The sequence below is a fragment of the Sinohyriopsis cumingii genome, chromosome 15 (assembly GCF_028554795.1).
Source record: "Sinohyriopsis cumingii isolate HCF-2022 chromosome 15, ASM2855479v2, whole genome shotgun sequence".
NCBI classification, from domain to species: domain Eukaryota; kingdom Metazoa; phylum Mollusca; class Bivalvia; order Unionida; family Unionidae; genus Sinohyriopsis; species Sinohyriopsis cumingii.
This window is the reverse complement of record NC_142975.1, coordinates 82273379-82300556: the sequence shown is the minus strand read 5'-3', so window position 1 is coordinate 82300556 and position 27178 is coordinate 82273379. Positions and strand designations below refer to the sequence as shown.

The following is a 27178-nucleotide window of genomic DNA, read 5'->3' as shown; positions in this document are numbered from 1 at the left end:
TCGGAGAAGAAGCAGAATTAATATACACTTCAAATTGTTGTAAAGTTAAACTGAATCAAAGACTCCTCGATAGTGGAATAATTTCTCTGGTGCTTATTTAAGTTTTCAGAGAAATATCACACTGGATAATCCATGCCATTTTTATTTCCCTGAAGAAATACGCCACAATCCTCTAAATCACTTACATCAGCAGAAACCTTAAACGATGGGTTGAAATCTGCAGCTGAAAGAACAGGTGCACTTTTAAGTATGGGCTTTATTTGATCGAAAACCTCCTGTCATTCGGCAGACCAATAACATTTGGTTTTCTTCATAACCAATTAGTCAGGAGGTCAGCAGTTATGGAAACAGTTGAGCAAAATGTCCCTTAAATCCAACCATGCTAAAAATTTGCATCAGTTGCAATTTACTGATAGGCACAAGGAATTCATAGATACCTTTAACCATAGATTCTACAAGCTTAACTTGACTATGTCCCATAATATGCCCTAAAATGTGACACAAGCTTGGCAAAACTATTTTTTGATTAAATTAGCTGTCAAACTTTGCTCACTCAAGCGAACGAAGAATGTATGGATCGTTTCCAGATGTTCCTTCCAAGAATTGCTGTTAATAATTTTGTCATCGATGTATGAAACTAGCTATACCAGATGGTATCATATTCATTAAACTCTAGAACGTAGAGGGAGCATTTTTCATACCAAATGGGATCATTTGGTATTGAAAAAGTCCTCCTGGAGTTGTTCTCTCAGTAAGTGGAATCTGCCAAGATCCTTTTAACAGGTCATACTTGGTGACATATTTTGCTTTTTCATTTCTGATAATGCAGTCATCAACCCTTTGTATTGGAAATGAATGTTTCGGTGACACTGTTCACTTTTCTGCATTTAAAATCAGAGACATAAACAAGTAAATTGATCCCTGAGTCGTCTGTTAAAAGCATATTTCCTGTCCAAAACTTCAATGGTCCACGGACAGTATGTCAGAAAACAAGTTCAAAAGGACGAAATCCAAGTGACTCTTTAACTGACTCCCTTACAACAAACAACAACAAGCTAATACCTTCATCTTCAGTGTTTCTGTTGTCAAAACAATATGACCTTATCATATTCTTCAATGTCTGATGAAATCTTTCCCACGCCCTCTGGCTTTCAGGGTGATACGCATAGGGCTATTTATGTTGAATATCTAATTCATACATAACTTTTTAGATGATTCCTGACATAAAATTAGAACCTTAATCATATTGGACGGTCTTCAAAAGGCCAAAAAAATGAAAGGAACTTTATTAAAGCTTAGCCTTAATAGTCCGCAACACTTTGAAACCCTTGTCGACGCACAAATTATGGTCAACAGCTATTGGTTGTCTAAATTGCCTTTAGGTGAGGGACTTAGGCAGTCTACCATTTTTCTACTCAATGGTTCGTCAACTGCAGGAATTTGTTGTAAATGAGCCTGAGGTATCTTTTGGTTAGGTTTTACTACAATTCGACAAGTTTGACAAGATCTACCGTATCTAATTATAATAGTTTTAATGTTTGGCCATTATAAATAATGCAGGATCTTGTGGTATGTATTAGTGACTTCCAAATGACAAGTGTGTTTCAATGGCTAATGTAACATATCCCGTCTATATGACATAGTACCACAGTTTGATAGCTCACTAATCACTCGTTATCAGTGGGTACCTCAGATAGTCTCCATTTTCTGATAATCGCCACATTTGTTTAGAAAATATAGCAAGGCGGTACCTCTGCGGAGTCAGCTTAACTAATAGCCCCTAAAATGAACAGGAGATCTCAGGGTAACATTTCTGTAAGATGACATGTCATTGTCGTTTATCACCCTGATAATAAATAAATAATGAGTAGCTAAAAGATCAATACCATTTGATTGATCAGTAAAGGAGCAAAAGTGACCACATGAAAAGCCTTACCAATACATGCATCAGACAAAGTAACAATTTCCTGATCAACATCATTTCAAAAGCTCTTGTTGCCATAGCTCTAGTAACTGCACAATCAGGATATAAATCAGGAATATTATTTTCAATAGTATCCTGTTTTTGACCTCCGCAAGGTTTGTCAGTCACAAGTGGTTTAACTAAAACCTTATATCCAGCTAAGTCACTGGTTCAATAAGTTAAGACCCTCAACAGACAAAGAAATCAAAGCACCAACTGTCGCTGGTTCAGAAGCAATTATGTTGATGAATTTGAACCGCACTCTATCCCGTGAATAAGTTCACTTTCAGAAGAAGAAGTCTTCTCGGACAAAGGCAAAGTACCTGATAAAAAAGACTCTGAGTAGTTCCTGTGTCCTTTAATATTTTTAAAGGGATACGGTTGGTCAAATCACCAATAAATGATATAGAACCTATTGACATGAATGGTTCGTAATTCTATATAATAGAATCACACTGAGGGCTGTTTGACAAAAACAAAATGTATTGTTTCCAATACATAACCATACCACTGACCTATTAGAAACAATGCATTTGGAACTGCACTGTTTTTATCGTGTTGTTTATTGTTTTTAGCTTAAAGCAATCAGAAATAACATGCCGTATTTTCTTTCAATAAGTGCTCATAGGAAATGATAAGGATTTCTCATCAGTCTTATCATACGCTGGGTTCTTATTAGGTGCATCAGATTAAAATATGTAAGTACACACTAGAGGCTGGTTTGGTTCTTACTAACCATCAGCTGAGAGGAAAACTTATTAAAAGAAAAAACTTTATGAGCCAACGAATATTTATCACTGTACTAGCAGCAGGTACTACATTATATATCCCTCATTCATCAAGGTACATTTTGATGCAATCTTGGCGCAGATCTTTAAATGTCAGGCTAATACGAACTGTCTAAATTTGCCATAATTATTATCAATCTTTTTAGATACACTCCACCTGTCAAATAGTTCTTCTTACTCCATAGCAAACTCAACCCGTTAAGATACATTCCGTCACCAAACCATTGTCAGCACTCGCTTCTACTGACAGTGAAGTATAAAGTTCACGAGCTTTGCCATTAAGTGCGCTCTCCAATAACAAAGTCCAGTGCTTCTTATCTATTTTACATTCTCGGCCATTTTAAAAAAGTGAAAAATACCAATCTCAATATTTCTTCTTTGAAAGGACCAATATGATATTATTTGTAACGTGACATTCGAATTTTCATGAATGGGTGTTTTCTTCTTGTCAGCTCTAATTATTTTAATTTAATTGCAATTCCATCTCACTTTTTTCTTTTGTATTTGCAATTTCATTTGCAACGCTCTTCTTTCTGTATCTGCCTCTGTATTTTCCTGCATTTGCACCTGCGTTTTCATTTTATTTCCATTTTGTTTTCGTGTTTTTGAATTTGTCTTGCTCTTCCCTCTTTCGCAAGCTCAAGCTTTTGTAACTTTCATTTAATTCTTATATTTTAATTTCAATTCCATAACTTGCAAGTTCGAGTAAGATGAACACTTTCTAATCACACCCAAAACGCTCTTATCGAAACTTTTTTCCTACCACTGAAGCAAAATATTTTAGATTTCTTGTTTTAACAAAGACGGATTTGTCTCCGATAAATCATAGTGTCTGGCAAGTGGGACCAATTCAATCTTTGTCAAGGACTTTAACCGTTCCTGGGTAGGATTTAAAAACAACTCTCCATTTAGATTACAGCTTGTTGTAAAATCATAAAAGCAGGGATAGAAAAATATTGAAAATAAATTTGAATTTCACAACACCTTTAATTTCTCTGAAATAGTTCTAAAATTTACATCCCGTAAGGATCTTCAATTTCTGTTATGACTATATGGTCATAAACTAAGTAACAAGAAGAGGCAAAAGCAATGAAGAGTTCTGTAATATTGTGCACAATTTGCAGCCATGAATAAAAATTACCAAAATTAGAAAAATTATCGACCTTTAGTTACAAAACATGTTGACAACATAATACAAAACTAATGCGCTGTACTTCGTATACAGGATGTTCTTAGCTATCTTAAAGAATGGCATTTTGATAATAAGCGTAGCGGAAATCATAGGGAATCTCCGATTATAAGGCAGACCTAGCCCACGTACGACTGTTAATTCCACTTGATATTGATTTATTTGTAGCATGAGGAGGATGTAGCTTTATATTATTAATCAACTCAAAATAAATTCGCTATTGGTGACGGTGCTAGTCTTCTATAAAATATGTTATATTAACTCATCATCATGAAGTCAAAATGATAATTTCAGAATGGTTGGTGTGCCTTGTGTCGTCATTTCCGGTTTTGCTAAAGGATCAACATATGAAGTTGGCGAGAAGATCACCAGAAAACATAAAACAGAATGGAATGCTGTTCTGATAAATAATATGTGGTGCTTAGTCGATCCATTCTGGGGAGCCTGTGAGATGGTGGGAAAATCGAGAACAGAAATTAAATATTCTTTCAGTGATTATTACTTTCTAACCGATCCAAATCACTTTATTTACACCCATTTCCCGGAGATTCCGGAATGGCAACTTCTTGAAAAACCAATCTCAATGAAGGAATTTGAAAGGCAAGTATGCTTGAGGGAGAGATTTTTTAAACTTGATATGAAATCCCCAGAAGGCTCTTTGTGTTGTCTTGAGACAATAGACGGTGATGTATCTTTTGTGTTTGGACTGAATCCCCAGAGATCAAAAGAGCAAACGTTTCAATGCTATGTAACAGGAATAAAGCCAAACAAAAAGCGAAACACGAATGATATGAAGAAGAAAAATGACGATAGTAGTAGAAACAGAAACAACAGTAGCACTATGCCATTTTCAGCAGCGAACGTTAACATAACATTAGGCGAAGAAAATGATGAAACAAATCTAAATATTAGGATAAGATTTCAAGAAGTTGGCGAATACAAGGTCGAAATTGTTGGAAAAGAGGGGAAAGTCAATAAAACTGGCAAAGGATTTGATTGGATTGCCATTTTTAGAGTTCACGTAAAGAAGATCAATCAAAACAAAGCCTTGCAGAACGATGACATCAAATCGGTCTCGATCGGTACGCATCGAAAGGAAGAACAACCACAGAGTGATCTGACTAAGGCAAAAGCTGGAGAAGAGATGAAGAAAAACGCGCAAATGGCCAATGCAAGAGATTCATTGAGACAAGGTAAGAATGGAATATAATTCTACATTTCAATCGAATGCTAATGCGGCCTCAATATCAATAGGGGCTGAATGGTTATCTGTTTCTGTTATGTAAAAAGTCTGGTTATTTTTCATCCACTGCACAAGTATTAGAGCAGTCCAAGTGTTAGTTAAGGGGGGGGGGCAGTATTTTAGGTGGAGCCCACCAGAGAGTCTGAACGAACCTATGAAAACTGCATGGGCGAGCACTTACATATTCTTTTGATAAAACTTGTAATGCACATTAAAGTTTTAGAAACTTGTACGATGCTTATTTAACGGTATAGCTGCTGGCTTGATTTGGATATTTAAGTTGCAGGAAATCCAAGAAGCCGGGAGAGACAACTGTTTCAAGACTGCCATCAAATTAACATCTACAATGTCTGAGAGTAGAATATGCAGACTGCATAGGTTCAGTGCAGTGTTGCATGTTGTTATTTATTGATACCTACATAATGTTTGTGTGGCATACAAGAATTTCACTTGCAGTTACCACACCATTTCCTTGCTCCCCTTTCCCCTCACTCCAAAATAAAGGGAGAGAATGTGATACCAGGTGAGAGTACACAAACAAATATGTATCGCATTACATCGATAGAGACGAAAGCCGAAGGGTTTGCAAAACAACACAAGTTAATATCAGAACCTGAATTAATAATATATAAAATTAACACCAAATTTTCCGAACAGTGAGTTAACCATTTTTTCTGATTATTTCTATAACTTACCATATCAAGAAAGGTTATCAATCAATAAAATGCGTAAGCTGTCATATTTATTATTAGACATACTTCCTGATGTTTTTTATTACGAAATTGCATGAACTACATCCATTATGGAGACATATGTTAGTAGATATCATGGTTTGTTTTAAACATATTTTTGTGGTGGGGTTTTATTTTTATAACGGTACTCTGGGCAGTTTTCAGTTATGGTTTTAGGCTTTTGGAACCTATTGCCGTCATGTATCAGAGCTGAAGTTTAGATAATAATTAAGTTAAAGAAATAACTTGAAAATCGGAGTATATTATGGTTCAACGTTTATGGCAAACACTCAACATTGTGTGAAATTAGTGTGATGATTTTGTAACAAAATATATTTCAGCCATTCACAATGCAATGAAAAGCAAAACATTTGATCAGCTGGAATCAGCGGTGGGAGATGCCATAAAAAAAGGCTACATGGCGGAGCTGGGTGTAGAAATTGCGGAAGCTAGAGAAGTTATAAACAGGATGAAGCGTATTCAGAAACTCATGCAAGGAGTGCTAAATCTGAACCAAAAAACTATAGCCGAGATACGCTCTTATTCCAAACCTCCATCAGAGGTGTACAAAGTGATGAAAGCAACCCTTCTTCTGCTAGGGAATTATGAAGACGAAACAAAGGTGAAACCATAGAGAAAAAACACTTATTTCTACCTCCTCTTCTTATTTTTTTGTTTGTTGTTGTTTTACCATGCTTACCTTTATCATCGTCACGTGAAACTGCTATCTTTAATTTCAGAATTGTATACGTCGTCGATGTCATCATTATCATCGTCGTTGTCGTCACGGAAACTGTAATGATTTAAACGAAGTTATCCACACTTAGTAGGAAGCTGATTATGTAATTTGTATGCCTTTTATATATTTCATCACTGTTGATGACGGAGCTATTATTATTATTATTATTATTATTATTATTATTTATCATAGGACTGGAAAAATGTCCAAGCACTGATAGGTAAAACTGGAAAGATATCACTCAAAAAGAGAGTCACAGAGTTTGATATAGAAAACATCCCGCTAGATGTTGCTCTCAGAAGCAAGCAGATGCTAGAAGGCACTAAATTTGAGACTGTCTGTGCTACAAGTTTGGGAACCGCAGCATTCTTTACCTGGGTAAATACCTTTAACAGATGACATGTCGTCATAATTCGAATTCGGAACAATTATTTATACAGCATTTGCGTCAAAGTTTGCATTCATATAGGGACAGAAACGTAAAGATATAATTTAATATCACTTACGTTTAATCGAAGATCCAAATATAAACTTAGTATTATTTCTATTTGTGTTATTTCTTGTTATTTCTATTCACATCTTTAATAAGCGAAGCAGAATAACATTTTTCATTCCAAACACGAACCAGTCAGATAACAATCACAAACACTTACAAGACGCTTAACCTTAATGCATAACGATTATTCAAAAGCTATAGTAAGACAGTTGTATTTATACTTATGACTACATACGGTGGTTGGATTAAAAGTGACATTTTGTAACAATTTATTATCTTTGTTAGGGAGAGATGTATTAAGATGGATTCACCCAGGGCAAGTAATGTTCCATGAGGGCGAAACTCAAGAGGAAAATTACTAGTCGTGCGTGAACCAATCTTCATATCTCCTACTAACAGTTACACTACATTTTTCATTATTCCTAGTCGTAACTTTGTATTTTGTAATGGAGATTTCTTAATGAAAGCTCATGTTCAGTATCCACACCTGAATACATTTTTCGCAGGGCAGCATCCATTTCAAAGTGAATATCCTCCAGGAGGTCAACATTTTGTCGTTCACGTTCCCTTAAATCATCTATAAATCACTTAACTGCGACCGTTATATATTTATTTTTGTTCATAGAATACTTCTTTATCAACTTTCATTTATTTCATCCTCATTTGGAAAGCAAACACGGCTGAACGTTGCCGCCGTTGTTATGTGCTTGTCAATACATACTGGAAACACATTAAAGAGGGACAACACAAATATAATTTCTTGATGGGTTCCATGAGGAGACTTTAAAATAATGTTTCATGTGATAGGGACAATGATTTGTTCCAGTCATATCCGGCCTAAGATTTCTTGGCGCCCTGGGCGAACTATGACTATGTCGAAGAAAAGCCTTACCTCCACCCCCCTCGGCCGGAAATTTAATTCATTTTGGCTTAATGTAGAACCACTTAAATCCTGGTGCCCCAATAGCCTACATGGTTGTGCCGGCTCTGGTTCCCTGGCATGTCACATTATGCGCGCAAATAATTGAAATTTAACTTTCATGAGGTACTTTAACACAATTTATTTTTTATATTCAATTTTTTCAGTTTTAGTTGACACTATTTTCAACATCTTTTATTGTACCTTTGCCTTGCTTTACTGAACACAAATGTACGCCTATAATGCACTAATTTTGTCATTCGTGTAGTAATTTTACTTGAAATAAATATCAAGCTGTACTGTTTTTAGATGACTGTTTATGTTTAGCAACTGTAGTATAACATTTATCTTCTTGTACAAATGAATACCATAATAAGAAAACCAGTCAAATGAGTATTTTCATTACTTTCCAATTTAGTCCTATTGTTCACGAAGGAAAGACTTAAGTGCTCCTTTAAACTATTTGGTCAAACTAATTACCTATTTTTACTAACGGTCAGCAAATGGTAAATTGTCTAAAATTGGCACTACCTCTGTTTTTAATCATTCTCGAATTCAATCTGATAATTTCTTTTTTGCAGGTGACTGGAATCATATTTGAGATGGAACAAAAACATGCCAACAACGTTGCATCAACTATCCCTAGAACTACCAAGTCGTAAACGGACTATGCTGGAGGAAGCAAACAAGTGAACATAGAACGTTTGACACAAAATCAACTCCCTGTAGTTCGACTTTAGAGTTTCTAGTTATCACCAAATTAAACTACAATCATAGGGTAAACTCCAAAAGACCAGATTGGAGCAAATCGGTTTAGCTCTAAACTGGAAAGAGACTACCGGAAAAGGAAGAACAGATAATAAATTAAATTATCTATATATAAACATCGCAACTGTTATATTTTAAGCTCTTCTTTCCCAACATACTTTAGTTTATCCAGGTAAATACATAATGTAAATTGCAAGTTTACATGCTGTCATCTGGAAGGTTTTCTGTTCCATGTAGAGAGACCGATGGAAACATCCACTGTCCTTTGGGAAGAAGTGACAAAAACTAGAATCTAATTCAGTGAATTGTGCTTTTATTGTACAAGATGGCGGTAGAAGAAGATAGAATCAAAATCGGAACACCCGCCATTCCAATGACTTATTTTATGATGCAGTACGTTGCCGCGAAATTTCTGCAATCCTACAATTTTTTTTGTTCCTGCAATTACGTTTTGACATGTTCCCGAGATTACATTGACACAGACATGTTGGACAAGTGATGGAATTTAATATGGGTTATTATAATTTTAGAATGCGTGGTGTGTAAGGGACATTATTTGAATCTGATGGTAATATCATAACAGAAATCACTTAAAAGTGGCGTAAAACAAAAATTCTTGTTTATGTTTATATCGGTAAAATAGTTATTCTGATATATTTTCAGCATTACATGATGCAAATAGTATGTATGCATATATGTATGCATGTATGTAGGTAGGCAGGTATGGTGTGTGTGTGTGTGTGTGTGTGTGTGTGTGTGGATGGATGTACACACGTATGCATTACATTTTATTGGGAAATTCAAACACTGGATTATCGTACGTGAATAACACAGAACTGTAGACACAACAGCACAATAATAGCTAGCTACCGTATACGTCATCGCCTTCCATCTTGGATTCTTCATCGGGACTAGAATTTGAATTCATTAGAACATCTCGTTATTAGGAATTCTAAACTTTAATTCGTGGTTTATTTTTTGATTATGTTTTGTATTTGATTGTTGAAAACCGTAAGTTTCTATTTTTTCATTTTTACAGTATTTTTCCAAACAAATAAATTATAAGTTAAATTTTTCAAAGCTTGTTGTTTTCGCTCTTTCTTTTTTTTTTTTTTGCTGTTTATTAGAAGCTGAACAAGTAACATAAGACCATAATATACCATTTAAGCAACCACCCATATTACACAATTGTCTTATTCTTTAATTTCTTTAAACTATAAGTGGTCATAATTTACAACAGTTCTAATTAGTCAATACTGATATCTAGTATCGACAGATGAGGGAATTATTGTTCAATACTCTTTTCTTGTTCAGAATGAAACGTATTACCTGTACTTAAAATGTCAAATAATTGGCTCCAAGTCGCGTGTATATGATTGTATTAATTGATACTAGCAAGAACTGTGGTGAGAAAATATATAAACTTATACCAATACTCTGTTGAAAAGTCATTATGACTGGTTGCAGAAAAAAAAATGTTAAATTACAATTTTTCCGATAGTAAGTACCAGTCAGGCTTAAAGCGTAACACTTAAAAAATGTAACATGGAAACCAACAACAATTAAAAAAACCAAGAAAACAAACTGAATGTGTGAATACAATACTAAGATAAAAATATATTGTACTAGAAGCCTGTTATTTCTTTTCTGTTCAATATATGTAGCATACATTGCAAACTTAAGGTTCATCGATTGATATCGGCTTTAGTTTTCGGTCAATATTGTAGGCGGTCAATATTGTGACGAATAAAACAAATAGTTGCCAATGTTTTGTCAGCAGTGATTTGACCCGACAATGCTCTAACCCTCTCATGGTTCAGTGCAGGCTTCAATTATGTTTTATGTACAGTTGAATAGTTAAAATTGCTGCTTGTTTATATCTACAATTATATCAAATATTTCAAGCTTCTAGCTTGTATTTTTATGTGAAGAACTAATTCAATATACTTTGAACTTAATCATCAAAACACATTTACAATACTTTTGACATCAATAAGTGTTTTAACTTTCGCTAAATACCATGCAGAGGGTGTATGAAAACTGGGATCAAGTTTTCATTATATATATATATATATATATATATATATATATATTATATATATATATATATATATATATATATATATATATGCGTGTGGGAACACAAGAAAAGAAGATTGCAGTCGATGGGCGAATGCTTACCTAAGGATCAAATGACTGATCCCCAAAATGTACTGTGACCATCCTTATAGGTAGAAATTTATTGTTATCTTTTCAAAGTTTGCATCCAGAGAAAATTCTGATTGACTTTTTCTGTTTTGTTTGAGTATTTTTGTTGTCTTATATCCGCACATTAAAAATTTTTGTCAATTATGAATAATCATTTCAATATATTTCCAGTTTTAAGTATTACACAAACTTCTTTTATCATGATAGATAGATAGACAGATAGATAGATGGATATATGGATAGACAGACAGACAGACAGATAGATAGATAGATAGATAGACAGCTAGACAGATAGATAGATAGATAGATAGATAGATAGATAGATAGATAGATATTAGTATAAGAAGAATACAGATTTATGTGTGGAGACAACAAAAAAATTATTGATAAAGAGTACAAATATATTATCACATGATAAATTATACTTTTTTTAAATATTGTAAATACATCTCAAAGACTGTTGTCGCGAAGTATTTCGAATATGTACTAGCAAGGTGTGCACATCAGACAGGTGACACAAAATTACACCAAAAGTTCAGATAACACATTTGTATTTTTTTTACAGTCTCCTATATCACCATGGTCGCCATACTTCGTCACAATTTACATATTTATTGCTTACAGAGTTGCTCAAAGAATCTTTACAAATTGAAGAATCTAGTACCTGACAAAACTGCTTATTCAAAAAATTGTATCCCGCGTATTGATTGAAAACGTGATCTTCTAATGCGGTAGTAGAGGTGCATGAGACACGCTGCAAGGTTGGGGAATAAGGAGAATAAGTGGGATCTATCTCGACAGCACATCTACTTGACCGGACAATGGTATTAGCAAGTTACGATGCAGTCCCCTCGCTGTCGTGGATGGATATTGTATTGATATTGGAATGCTGACATAAAGCGGTGTGAAGTATGAGGATTTGACGGGAACACCGAGAGGCGTATGGAAGGCCGAATTTCTTCGGGAATATTTAAGTGTAGATTGTACATCATTAACTCCACCAATGCAGCTAGATAGATGACTCCCCACACGAGATTTCATGTCATTTCTAATGCCGTTCGCAGAATTCAAATAATGAATTGTTTCCCGTGTACACACTTCGTACCCAGATTTGCATTCCGTTGTTAGTGTGTCATCACACACCGTTGTAGATATAAGGTCCTGTTTATGTAACTGTTGAATGTACTTTACAGCCATTTCAAAAATGTCTGCTTTGTCTAATCTGGAAATCTGAGTTTCCTGTTGAAAATAAAAGTGAACAAGATTTAATAATCGGAATTACAACAATACCGGTTCAGTCCAGAGAGGTGTACAATTCACACAAGGCCCATAATAAACCATTCAAGCGAAGTCCCCCATATTGCACGAGTCACTTAGTCTCATAAATTAAAAGATCTCCCGTTTGAATAAAAAAAATTAAATTTAATCGAATCTGGCAAAACAAATTCACTTGCTTTAAGGAAAGGAATACATATATATCTATATTTATCTAAATTTGGGTTTTAATTTTCCCCAATTTGTATCCTACAGTAATATCAATATAATTGATATTTATAAAAAAGAGAATGCGATGACAGATCTAATGAATGTTCTAAGTTCTTTATTAACTTCTTAATTTAGAAATAATTCCATATATATTCAACCTGGGCAGTTTGTAAATAGGTATGCAATTTGATACATTATATATATATATATATATATATATATATATATATATATATATATATATATATATATATATATATATATATATATATATATATATATATGTGATTTTTTACAAAATCTGACAAAATTTGAATAACCCAGAAAATACAGGTATACCTTTATGTGATTGTACAATACTCTTAAAGAATAGTTTAAAAAGTCTTACTCGGGATTTATTATTTTCAAACAGGATTTACTATTTTCAAACAGGATTTACAATTTTCAAGCAAAACAGGATTTACTATTTTCAAGCAAAACAGGATTTACTATTTTCAACCAGGATTTACTATTTTCAAACAGGATTTACTATTTCAAACAAAATATGATTTACTATTTTCAAACAGGATTTACTATTTTCAAACAAAACAGAATTTACTATTTTCAAACAGGATTTACTATTTTCAAACAAAACAGAATTTACTATTTTCAAACAGGATTTACTATTTTCAAACAAAACAGAATTTACTATTTTCAAACAGGATTTACTATTTCAAACAAAACAATTTACTATTTTCAAACAGGATTTACTATTTTCAAACAGGATTTACTATTTTCAAACAAAATTGAACATGTAATACTTACCTTCGTTTTCACGTTTTCCAGTAAAAAATATCTTCAACTGATCGAGCCAATGATTTATTCTGTCTCTTCTCTTCTTCTCTACAATAGGCTTTTTAATCTAAATGATAACAATAATAATAATAATAATAATAATAATAATAATAATAATAAAAGTGTTTATTTTTATACGGTCAATTGGCTCATGATACATATATATTCCTCATGCGATACAAAAAGGTCTTTTAGTATGCAACAGAACAAACCTCTTATCCATAGAAATGTTATACATGACATATGTAATACACTTTTGCATGTATAACATTTCTATGGATACGATGCGTTTTAATTATTATATATTGTTTTTGTTTGGGTGAAAGACAAATATGTATTACACAATAGACACACAATAAAGAGTAAAGAAAACTCTAACGCCTGCATGGAGCCAATATACGTTTTGTTATATTGATCTAGTGTCTATATAGCAAACGTTGTTGGTGCAACGGGTCTCGTATCTTTAAGACTTTTAATGTAAACATTGCTAAATTAGTCAACAGAACTTTACCTGAATAGTTTTGTATAAAAGTCCTAAAATTTGTGTAAAGTTTGATTTTTGTATTTTGATTTTAACATACAAAAGTCGGTAAATATTTTCTTCGTAATACGCCATATAGCGGAGAAGCATTAGCAAAATGGAATTTATTATCGATATTAACATTATAAATTTGACTAAAGCTTTATATCAAATAAATATTTTCATATCTTCCTATATTACCTCTGATTGGCAAGTGTAGTGTATGAAAAGAATGGCTTTCTTCTAACAATTCTAGATATCTTGAACAAGTGAATTCAATCCTAGGCGACCTATGGAAACTCAATCTTTCCATTGACTTAGTAACATGCTGCAGCTTTTGTCTAAAAAATATCTTCACATCTGTGACTAAACAATCTAAGAAATGTAATTTCATCATTTACGCGCTTAGTACACCAAACATTGCCAAACTGATACATACATAGAAACTTTCTAACATTATTAGCCCAACAATCACAATTCTAACACCCACCCACCCCCATATCGGCTGTAAATTGTAACATGGCTAATGGTATAGGTCGTCAGGCACTTTTAGAATTCTAATCCAACATTGCAAACTACTTTATATCTTATAATCGGCATAATAATTTTTCTAATTCATTATATACAATGCGTTTGGAGTAGACTTTGATGAACAAGGAATATATTTACAAAATGACAAATGTACTTTTTCAATATCTTTGGAATCGTTAAAAGCCCATACTCAGCTCTCATATTTATGAATCTGAGCTGTCTTCGAGTCAAGCAGACGAAGCAGTCCAGTTACAGTAATTTGTCGAATTTTTAAAGATTTTACTTCAATATTTGCATAGCTTGCGAAAATAGAGTTTTCTTGAACATCGCCTTTCGAAAACAATATGTATCATATATATATGGGAAATATGATTCAGTCTTTACTTCTGTAGGGCCATAGTATGACATTTGTAACCTCTGAGATATACACCTCTGCGAATTACAATCGCTCTGGTGTTTTCCATATTCATTTTAAATGCACACTTTAGGCGATATGTGTGCAACCTAAGGAGTATAGTTTGCAACTGGTGGACAGTGTCAGCAAAAACAATTCAATTCAATTCTCCGCATGCAACAGTAAAAAAAAATTATAAGATTTCTACCAAAAGTCCCCTGTTTACTTAAGCTAAAAAAGGGTTTCATATTGTTCAAAATTAAGAACAGAGTAAACGGCGATACTGCACAACCTTGGTGTACGCCCATAGAACAATTAAACACATCGGTAATAAAACTGTTGGATTAACAATGCTTTTACATCATTATAAATTGCAGTAATGATTCTTAACATGTATCCACTAATATTTTCATTAACTAGCTTTTGTTGCAGTCTATGAATAATGCATTTAATCTATCCCATAAATAATAACAACTAAATGTATATAATGTAAATAGAGTATCGGCTGTAGAAAAGCCCGCTCTGAATCCGTTTTGTTCTTCTACCGGTAATTCGTTTTCGTCCACCCATTAATTTATCCTATCATGCAAAATCCAAGTCAACATTATGCTTTTTACATAATATTGCCTCTGCTTATTTGAATCCGCCATCTTCAGAATTTGTATAATGATAGTCCTTGATAAATACTCTGGATAATTTATTAAATAAGTTTGTTAATATTTGTGCAGTTATGTTGATCGTACATAAAACGAAATTGCGGGATGTGGCATAGACTCTCCCAGGTTTGTCACGTTTCAGTTTATTCATAGCTAGATAAATCTCTTCTGTGATTATACTATTTTAAACAAAATTAATTTCATCTTATTGAAAATTTCATAAAATACCAGCGCTACAAATAATCCTAATATTACTTTCTGATAATAATGACGCAAAATAATTATAAATTAAATAATTCACCGTAAACACACATATGTGAACTTATAACATATGCGTGAACTAAAATGTTGCAGGAAAATCGTCTTGTAACAAAGTATTACTTTTCTGAGAACAGATGCATCCATCGTTGAGGACTTTGGAAAATCCGCCATAAGTAATAACGATTTTAGGACGCAATGATATTCACTCCTTTTTCAATACTAATCAGATAAACCTACACAATGTATGTCCATTTCCAACTGAACAATTGTGGAAAATCTTTACAAACGGCGATTTTTATAATGCATGGGGAGACATTTTCAATACCGTGATTCCAGACGTCTTGAATCAAATACCTTCCAATCGGATTTCAAAACACAAGTCTAGTAAATTGTAATACAGAAGAAAGCATGTTTGTGATTGGTTGAATAGCTTGCATCACTCGTCGATAAAAAACGTTTCTGTTTTGGAATGTAAGTGTAGGTATTAACCGACAAAACTGTAATCGGCACGTGCCAGCAGACAAATATTGATAGCCAAGGGCACAGTTATACGCTTGAAAAGAGAATAATTCATGAAAATCACACGTATCTAAAATAATTTGGGACTGATAGCTATTGTAGACAGATGATGGAATTACTGTTCAATATATTTCTCTTATTCAAAACGTACAAATATATCCTGTATTTAAAATGTCAACCACGTGTCAACTCATTGTAGAGGTGAAAATTAATTGGCTTAAAGACACGTGTATATGACGGTGTTAATTGATACTACCGAACAAATGTAGTGAGGAAATCCCTAAACTTACACCATAAATTTATACAAAACTCCTCATGATGTCTTGCAGACATTTTTTTTAAACAACGATATTTCCGATGTTAAGTCGGAAGCACCAGTCAGACTAAAAGCTTGACACTTGCAAAAAAGTAATACAATTTACGAACGAAACACCTACATCATCTACAAAAGCAACAAAGTCAGTGCTTGCCTTGCTATCACTCCATGACCCTAAATTAAGTGTCATGTTTATTTGATTCGTATTGTTTTATAGTTTGTAACTCAATGATTATAGTATACACACTTGAATTTTGAACTTGATTTTATCCATTGTCTACCTGACCAGTAACTTTTTTTTTTTGTAAAAATAAATAAATAATACATAGCTATCACTGTAGGTTAAATATTATTATCAATAAAGGTACATATTTAGTTGATTAAACCAATATAGGACACGCTTATGACGTAAACATGAAAGATTGTTTTTTTATGAAGAATGTAGAGAACTACAAACACGATAGCTTCTCGTAGAGACCAAACGCTCAGGCATTCACGTACTGGCGTTAGAAAATTAGTTTGGAAACAAAACTAAGTAAAATGACGAACCAACAAGAGGTAATTAAAATATTTTAATATATTTACAGTTGATCTAACTTATTGTTCTGCTTTAATTAACATTACTACTCTCTCTCTCTCTCTCTCTCTCTCTCTCTCTCTCTCTCTCTCTCTCTCTCTCCTATTCCTTTGGACGGTTTGACTTAACATTACTTTCATTCATAGGTCCAGAGATATCGTTGTATAACACAAGCGAATATCCCAAAATCGTATTTTCATGGATTTTTACCCGTTGTCCTTTCTTTTTGCTGCCACTGGAGAGAGAGAGAGAGAGAGAGAGAGAGAGAGAGAGAGACGGAGCGGAAGGACGGGGCGCATTTATGATATTTTCATATTTAATTCATAGAAATCGAATTTCAGAACATGAAAAAGTGCTTAAGAAACAACAACAATAACAACAACAATAAAGTGTTAAATACGTTACCGCATGTGTGATTCCTAACGGACAAATTTAACTTTTAGTGTCCACAGGCAATTGCAACTATGAATCATTAATATTAGGAACACCGTTGATAAATCCCAAGGACAGTGTAAACATACCGTCACTACGAACCATATTACTGTAGGTTACTTAATGCAAGTTTAGTTTTAAGGTTTTCATCCAACCCTAATTGTTGTTCTCCCTCGCTTCATATTTCTGTGTATGTTGCCCCTTATGCATGTAAGTGTAGAGGGGAACGGAAAAAAAGAAAGGATTGCGATGAAATTGTGTACCATGTTAAATTTAATTTAGAAAACGGAGACAATTAATACTTTCTTTCGTCATTTTCATACATCAGTAATAATTAATGAGTGCAAATTCATCATTGATCTATAAGCCTGCAGTTGAAAGAATGTTTCATACTATTGCCCCATGGGTGGACCACAATTCGATATGCCAATAGTATAGTTATAAAATTAGCAAATAATTTATTTCCTTCAAAAAAAGGTAAAATTGAGAGAGAAAAAAAATTACGCTTTTACGAATCAAATCCAAAAATAATCAAAGAATTAAAAAATAGAAGTCCTAGTAATAAAAAGCCTAATGAAACTGAGTTCGAATCCTGATGAAATCCAAAATGGAAGACGATGACGTATGATGTGGTCAGCGTCGTACTGATGTGTCAACAGTTCTTTGTCGAATCAAAAAAAATAATATTCCATTTTCAATTCAGTGTAAATTTCGATAAATGTCTTTGTCCAAGAATTAATTCAGAAAACCAGTATTTCCAGGGATAACAAACTTGAAATCCAAATAAATTAAAGAAAACAAAAAATAAATTTAGCCCTAAACTGGTCACAACATAAAACACTTTAACTTCTCAAATGTTATGGCAAGAATAATTATTATTTCTCAAAATATCAGTAATAAATCTAGCAACAACGCACACAAATGCCCAGATGATACGTGTTATTTGTCACTTACTCCAAGTATGGCCTCGATTCTACTTTATAAATCTTACTCTGAGAAAGAACTTAAGAAAAGTTGTTTAATACAAACTATCACTGGTTATGAATTAAGCTCAGGAACTAGGTCAGTATTAGATACAATGTGTCTATAAAGTTCTTTATGTCAAAAATAAAAGGAATCAGTCAAGCTGAACTCTAATCCAGTAAATAAGTTACATTACAATAGCATGTAATGGAATAAATAAAAATATAAATAACAAACAAACAATTAAATTAAATCAAATATAAATTAAATCAAAAATGCATAAAAAATATCAATTTACTTTATAACAACACTTTAAACGCCATGTTATTTTTAATGTATGTGGTATATATATATATATATATATATATATATATATATATATATATATATATATATATATATATATATATATATATATATATATATATATATATATCGCTGATTGTTTAATTAAAGTAAAACAGTCTCCCCTCGAGCTGTGGTGTGAATAATTATTTCTTTGAGATTATAAGCATTCATGGTCCTGAATTTTGTACGATCATCATATGTGTGTAGACAGTTTTAATTACAACAGTTTGAATTTGCAACCCCATATATGCCCTGGCATGTGGAACAAAAGACTAGCATATTCATATGAAGGTTCGAACCAAATTACATCAAAAGGATCATGTGTCTCGTTATTATAACTGACAACGATATTACATCTTCCAAGTGAATTTACATCGTAATAATGACATGAAGTTTCTCAATTCTTAAAAAAAAGTAGTTTCCGTTTATTTGATTGGAACATGCAATGTCCAGAATATATGTAACTGACGAGACCACAGGAAACATTAAACGAATCAATGAAATAACTCATGTTTGAAGTTATAAGTGTGTTGGGAAAAAAAAACATGAGCTCACTCTTTCTATATTAAATCAATATGGAGGCTAAACTATTTTGATGAAATATTCTTTACATGGTTCGGTGTAATCGTAAGCACACATAGTCTTAAATTAATATTTCTATGTCTTTTAAATTTCGATACCATTTCCATCAGCAATAATTTGATATGTTTTCACATTGACAAGTATCTGTTTGGCTGAATCTTATATGAAAACAGGAAATGCACTATTGCATTTTGAAAATAATAATAGGCAGGCCAGAATACTACATTTCGTAGTTAAGTCAAGAAATCTTTTTTCCCGTTTGAGAGAGATTAACACAAGCAATAACATTTAGAACATCCTTACATAAGAGTCAACCCTTTTCGAAAAGATAAGAGAGAGAGAGAGAGAGAGAGAGAGAGAGCTACACTAAGCATATTTTTAAAAATCGATCGGTCTGTCAGTACAGTGAATTGATAACGGACTACACTAACTTTGTGTGTACTAGAATCCAGTAAAACTGGTCGGTTTGTTTATCATGCGAGTCTTGGTACAAATCATGACAGTGGTATGTGCATAAAGGATAGTTGCTATATAGAATCTATGTTGAGGTTTGGGCCGAGACAAGGAAATCCCAGTCAAGGGTTTATATTATTTGTCTCTCCACGAGGCTTGTCCGAATGGGGAGACACATAATATAAACCCGCGACTGGGATTTCCTTGTCTCAGTCCAAACCCCAACGTAGATTATTTTTCTCACCCAATATTTTCCTTTAAAGTAAAAAGAATTCTGCCCTAGTGTTCACGTCCAATGTTTACATGCGGCGCAATAATATAAATATGTTAATGAGGGATGTGGTGTCACCGTTGCGTCCGAAGTACACATTTCATACGCGTGAGCAAAGAAAAATAACAACATAAAACGTCGCATAATAATGAGGTATTATCACATTTAATATATGGATGTTATATGAAATTGACAATAAATAATTAATATTTATTAAAAGAAACTTTTATTTTCATCAATTCCAATTTTGAAAAGTTATCTTGTAAATAATAAAACGATATTGGCTACTCAGCTCTACTGTAGTTATACTTAGTACAAGCTGTTACGAAGAGTAGCATCTTTCTTAGATTATCCATGGGTAATTAGAGATCTGTGTCACTATCGTATATAACTAGTCTTTTCTTTGGAGGAGGTGAAACTGTGTGTGACATACTTGTGTTGTCCTTAATATTGATTGTAAAATTACCACCGTGTATAAATAGACCCGCCAAAAACGGATTCTAACGGATAACCATGTGTTAAACTTTCAAGTTCACGGATTCTTTGAACATTTATTTTTCTGTCCTGGAAATATGGCAAGTGCCTGTGAAATTTGATTATGGATTAAGGTATTGGCGGATAAATGATTCCTTCTGGCTGGTAAGTGCATTATTTGTCTTTAAATATTGTAGTAATATTTTTTATTCAAGCGGGGCACAATGAAGATGATTAACAAAATTAGAATAAAGCGTGTTTTATATAACACATTTCTAGCTGTTACTAAGTGTTCCTTAGTTGTTAAGAGAGTTGGGAGGCTATGAAATGTATAAGTCTATAGTCCTTAGAATTTTATCAAATCTGTAGCACATACATTTTTCAGGTCAGCGTCGTTAAATGTAGCTAACAGTATATAAATTGTTTCACACAAAGTATTTAAAACTAGTCAGGTAGCTTTACCTACATTTAATAATAATAATAATAATAATAATAATAATAATAATAATAATAATAATAATGAGGACTTTGCATAGAAGCTCTAAGCGCTTTACAACATTAGACAACACCTATAAGATAAGAAACATAATAATATTATTACAAAAACAAACAACATGAAATTAGAAAAACATTAGAAAATAAAAAACATGCTGCGAATATTTCAGGTAGGAAACATTATTAGGTCGTTAAGTTTGTTCTTGAAGTCGAAATAAGTGAGTTTTTAGAGCCCTCTTGAATGTGATCACTGTGTCTTTGTGTCTAAGTTCAGTGGGCAATTCATTCCACGTTGCTGGGCCCTGGTATGCAAAAGAACGCTGTCCATATGACTTTGTTTTCATAGTGGGAATAATGAGTATGCGATTGTCAGAGGAGGAGCGTAAATATCTTGCTGGTGTGTACACATGGGTAAGGTCAGATAGGTATGTTGGACTAGAGTCCGACAGTGAAATGTAGCACAGAGAACACATTTTGTGTTTGATTTTGGATCGAATGGATAGCCAGTGTAGGGTACAGAGCAGCGGGGAGGTGTGCTCTGATCGTGGTATTCTAAGTATGATCCGAGGAGCTGTGTTTTGAACATTTTGAAGTTTCTGGAGTAGATATTGAGATGAACCAGACAGAATTGAGTTACAATAGTCCAGTCTTGAAAGTACTAATGAACACACAAGTGTTTTAGTGGCATCAACTGAAAGATATTTGCGAATTGAGCTGATGCGTCTCAGCTCAAGATATACAGCCTTGCATATGTTCATGACATGTTGGTGCAATGTGAGAGTACTGTCCAGAGTAACACCTAGGTTTCGTACTAATTGTGTGATTTTAATGTTGGCGTTGGTGATATTTATTGTTTGAGGTAAAGGATGTGAATGAGAAAGTCGTTGTGTTGTGATCAGAATGGCCTCAGCTTTATCATCATTCATCTGCAGCTTGTTACAAGTCATCCATGGTTTCACATCAGAAATGCACCTCCCTACACCTTGGATGGTAGCATCAACTTCAGTTGGGTGGCTAGATTTGTATATTTGGGTGTCATCAGCGTACAGTTGGTGAGAGACTGGATGATGATCTATCTATAACACTTGAGAGCGACTGAGTGTACAGAATGAAGAGAACAGGTCCAAGAACAGACCCCTGTGGAACACCACAACATAGATCAACTGGGCTGGAGTGTATTCCATTTGCAGATACAATACGAGTTTTGGGATGGAATACAGCACGACCTTGGCAGTGCAGTATATCCTTCCGACAAAACGAGTTCATATTTTCCCATACAAATGCAGTAACCTTTTTATTATATGCTCATTTTTATTCTACCTAAGGTTTAATTATATAAACACAATACACTACAAGAAACAACGTAAATGAATGTATACCGCATTCCAAACTAAATACACAAGTGCATATTCATCATTACACAAATCAACATTATTACTACGCACATAACTCCGCCCAGATATATTTGAACTTAGTCGCGCCCTCGACATAACTTTCGAAAGAAAATGGCGTGTCTAGTTAAAATTGAAATTTGGAGTCAGATTGTGAATGAATGTGCACTGCAACAACTTTTCCATTTGATCGGGAATGAATAGATTTTGGTATTTTTCTCGATTCTAGGAAATTTCGTGATTATGGACTGGACTTGTATGTGACGATTCCACATGAAATACATGAGATTTAGTAAGCTAGAGAGAAGCGTGTTGACATCTGCAAATGTGTTCCTGTTTCTGTCATTGAATGTTTGAAATCATAATGTGGGAAAAATATGAAGTCTTTCAATTGCAATTATCAAAAAGACGCAATGGAATTTAATGCTTATTTCATTTTGAGTACAGTAAGGAGGATGCAATTGCACTTATCATCGAAATTACAACACAATGTCGAAATGTGTAATCCAGATTGAAAACCAATGACATGGCTCATGTAATTCGGATTTGCAGAATTAAGGAAATACATTTTGAGGAAATTCGGGATGTAAAACTGTAAGTATATTTTATTTTGCCATTCTTATCACCAGCTAAAGAAGAGAGTATATGACTTGTCACTTATATGATATTTGTAAGGACCTTATCTTGAGTCTGTTATATAATGTAGCTAGCCTAAATCCGTAACATTGTATCAATGCGGAATGTGCCAAAGCAGCTGGTATGTAGCAGTCCACGAAACATCTGTTTTAGTTCATTCAGAAACAAATTTAAACAACCACAACGTAAAGAGCCTCTTACGCGAGTGTACATGATTTGTGTACAAATCAAAAGTTCTGGCGTCTGCGTCCATTGTTTCTTTACAATAAAAAGCAGTTCCTTTATGCACGTGAATGCTATATGTGTATTGTCGCGCGAGTTCAGTATCGGGTAATACTAAACGATTCTGACAATGTAAAGATAACGGGGGAGGAGAGGAATGAGTATATAATAAACGTATTTTTTTCCAATAGTATCATGGGAACGGTGGTATTTGTTGCTACTGATCTCGGTGGAGGTCTTCTACCCCACATAATTATTCTCTTGCAATGGCATTTGCCGTAGACGCATGCAGATTACAATCGCGGGCATTCATGTCGATGCGTGTGATGTGAGGGAAAATTGATGGCGGTGTTGAATGCTTTCACTTAGACCAGTAGCAAAAGTAGAAAACCGATATTATCATACTGCTATGGCTTGACCGAAATCAATAAAAGAAACTGAAAATCGAAAATCGCATAATTATACTACTAATACCACTACAAGGAATACAACTACTAGCATTCTCTCTCTCTCTCTCTCTCTCTCTCTCTCTCTCATAATAAACATATATGTCCCATTTTCGTGTGCGCAAATGTGTGTACGGAAATTTTACCGATGTAGGTCAAAACGCGTATAGAGATAAAGGGACCCCACACCCAACCCTTGTCCAATGAACTTTATTTATCGTGAGAGAGAGAAAGAGAGAGAGAGAGAGAGAGAGAGAGAGAGAGAGAGAGTGAGAGAGAAGATATGATAAGAATAAAGCTTGAGGCGTTTAGATAAAAATTTTGTTTAGAAAAAACAAAACAAAATCAATTTTGCATGAAAAGTATTATTTTAAATGATATAGAAAAATAAAAGTATCACAGATTGTTCTTGCGACAGGATTCGAAAGCGTAATAGCACTTTATACACACACCTGACCCGTCACACAAATTTACACCAAACGTGCAGAGAACACGTTTGTATATTTTTCATAGTACATAAATCACCATGGACGCCACACTTTATCACAAGTAACCGATGTATTGCCTACCGAGTTGCTCAAAGAAAGTCTGCATGGTGAAGAATCTACTCCTTGACTTGATTGTTCACTCAACGAACTGTACCCCGAGGACTGATTTAAAAGGGGATCTTCCGTTGGGATGGCACAGATGATGGAGTCATTCTGCGGGGTAGGGTAATAATACGGGGAATAAGGGTCTTCTGTCTTGATTACTGGATAACCGGGCAATGGCATTAGCAAACCTCCGTTAGAATCCGGTGTCCTCGCTTTGGTGGATGGATATTGTGTTGATGACGGGATATCGACATAAAGCGGTGTGAAGTATAAAGATTTGCCAGGAACACCGAGAGGCGAACGAAAGGCCGAATTTCTTCGGGAATATTTAAGTGTAGATTGTACATCATTAACGTCAATAATGCAGCTGGATAGATGACTCTCCATACGAGATTTCATGTCGTGTGTTATTCCATTCGCAGAATTCAAATGATGAATTGTTTTCCGTATACACTCTTCGTACCCAGATTTGTATTCCTTTGATATCGTGTCATCCTGTTTTGGTAATTGCAGTAGGTACTTGACAGTCATTTCCAAAATGTCTGCTTTGTCTAATCTTGAAACCTGATGTTCCTATTTGAAAATAAAAGTAAACAAGATTTGATGACATGAATCACTGCTAGAGTGCAGATACATAGAAAACTCAAAAGAAGGCCATATAGACCATTTACGCAAAGTCCCCAATATTCCATGAGTCACTCATTCTTATAAATCAAAATTGTGGAGACTGTCTTTTTATATATAAATGGACCGAATTAAAATGTAATCGAATTAGTCAAAATAAATTCATGTTCTCTGGAGAAGGATTGAATATTTATATAGTTTTATCCAGATTTTGGTTTAAATTCTTCTCAACTTGTACCCTAAAGAAATAAGAAGAAAAACAACAGCACCCCACCATTGACATTTAGATAAAGAGATTACAAGTTGGATTGGCAAGTTGAATCAAAGTCCTATTTTTTTTTTAAATCCGTAAATTTAGAGATAATTCGTGTTACGGATATCTGTATGAGAGTTATTATTTTTAAAATATAGTTTTTATTTGAGTCATCTTGGTTCATGACAATGTTCTATTGACTGGTTTTGTAAAACTATGAATACACTATAGAGGTGGGATGTATAGAGTGCATGTCAAAACGTAGTACTATAATCAGTCATAAATCAAGGTCAAATTGCTAAGTACATGTTAGACCGCTCTCCAGTGGCCTAAGAGGATAGCGCATCCACCTAGGATGCAGGTGTGTGGTGGGGGTGGGGTCACGGTTTCGAAATAAATATTTGGATATTAGAACAGTGATTCTTATGTGGTCATAGCAGATAAGTACAATAGAACCTTTATAAGGGATACTTTTGGATGCTTATTACCAAATTCCTCTGAAATTGAAAGTACATTTAGAAAATATTTTAGGGATTCATAGCAAATTCTCTAAGTTATTTTTTATACTTTTACTTTGTTTGACTTTAAATTGTAGGGAAATAAATGTATATTCTGAATTAAAGAATGATTGTTTGGCTTTACCGTGTCTTGTTACTTAGTTTTAGCCCCTATGACGTTATATATATTATACATTTTAAATATTTGCACTAATATATAATATCAAGTTACATACTTTTATAAAATCTGCTCAGGTCGAATGTATAATAAATATACATTCAAGACGCTTGGGATCACGGTATTGTAAATCAGAATATATATTGGACAAAATCTGACAAAACTCGAAGAACCCAGAAAATGTAGGCATACTTTTATGAGATTGTACAAAACTGTTAAGGGATAGTATAGTGAAAGTGTTGTATTCCGGAAGTACAATTTTCAAACAAACTTGAAAATGTAATACTTACCTTCTTTTTAAAATTTTCCAGTAAAATGCCCTTCAATTGATCAATACTATGATTTATTCTGTCTCTTCTTTTCTTCTCTATAAGGGGCTTTTTAATCTGAATAATAATAATAATAATAATAATAATAATAATAGTAATTTTTCAACCAAAAATATTACAAATAAAGTTTATTGAAAATTTCATAAAATACGAAGACTACAAATAATCCCAATATTACCTTCTTATAATAATTAATACAATTTCTAAATTAGATAATTGGTCGTAAACACATATACAGGATGTGTAATTATAACATATGCGTGAACCATACTGTTGCAAAAAAAAAAAAAAACGGTCCTAATGAAACAAGTTATTACTTTTCTGAGAAAAGATTCGTTCATCTTCGAGGACTTTTGAAAATCCGCCATAAGTAGTAACGATTTTAGGACACAGTGCTATTCACTCCTTTTCAATACTAATCATATAAATCCACACAGTATTTGTCGATTTCCAACCGAACAATTGTGAAAAGTCTTTACAAACCACGACTTATATATTGCGTGAGGAGACATTTGCAATACCGTGATCCCAAGCGTCTTGAATCGCATACCTTCCAATCAGATTTTAAAACACAAGTTTGATAAATGGTAATACAAAAGAAAGCATGTTTGCGATTGGTGGATCACCCGTCGATACAAAACGTATCCTATATTTAAAGGTTATTAATCTGCGAAACTGTAACCGGCACGTGCCAACAGACAAATATTGCTAGCCTAGGGGTCAATTATACGTTTGAACAGAGAATAATTAAAGAAACTCACACGCATCTAAAATAATCTTGGACTGATTAGATGATGGAATTATTGTTAAATACTGTTCTCTTATTCAAAGCGTACAATAATACATCCTGTATT

The 27178-nt window shown here is 33.6% G+C and overlaps 2 protein-coding genes across 2 annotated transcripts in view; one reads left to right on the top strand and one right to left on the bottom strand.

Moving 5' to 3' along the window:
- Positions 1–10871, top strand: part of LOC149782192 (uncharacterized) — a 41302-nt gene extending 30431 nt beyond the window's left edge. The window contains exons 11-14 of the mRNA XM_089935080.1: positions 4235–5133; positions 6256–6536; positions 6846–7031; positions 8650–10871. Of these exons, the coding sequence (XP_089791206.1) occupies positions 4235–5133; positions 6256–6536; positions 6846–7031; positions 8650–8730 (1447 nt within the window). The 3' untranslated portion in view covers positions 8731–10871. The remainder of the gene's footprint in view (positions 1–4234; positions 5134–6255; positions 6537–6845; positions 7032–8649) is intronic.
- Positions 9045–26692, bottom strand: LOC149782191 (transcription factor HES-2-like). The gene is made up of 4 exons (XM_089935079.1): positions 26642–26692; positions 26286–26381; positions 24907–25016; positions 9045–9099 (listed from the first exon to the last, which is right to left on the bottom strand). Exons 1-4 carry the CDS (start codon positions 26690–26692, stop codon positions 9045–9047), a joined length of 312 nt encoding a protein of 103 aa, XP_089791205.1.
- Between the last annotated feature and the right edge of the window lie 486 nt (positions 26693–27178).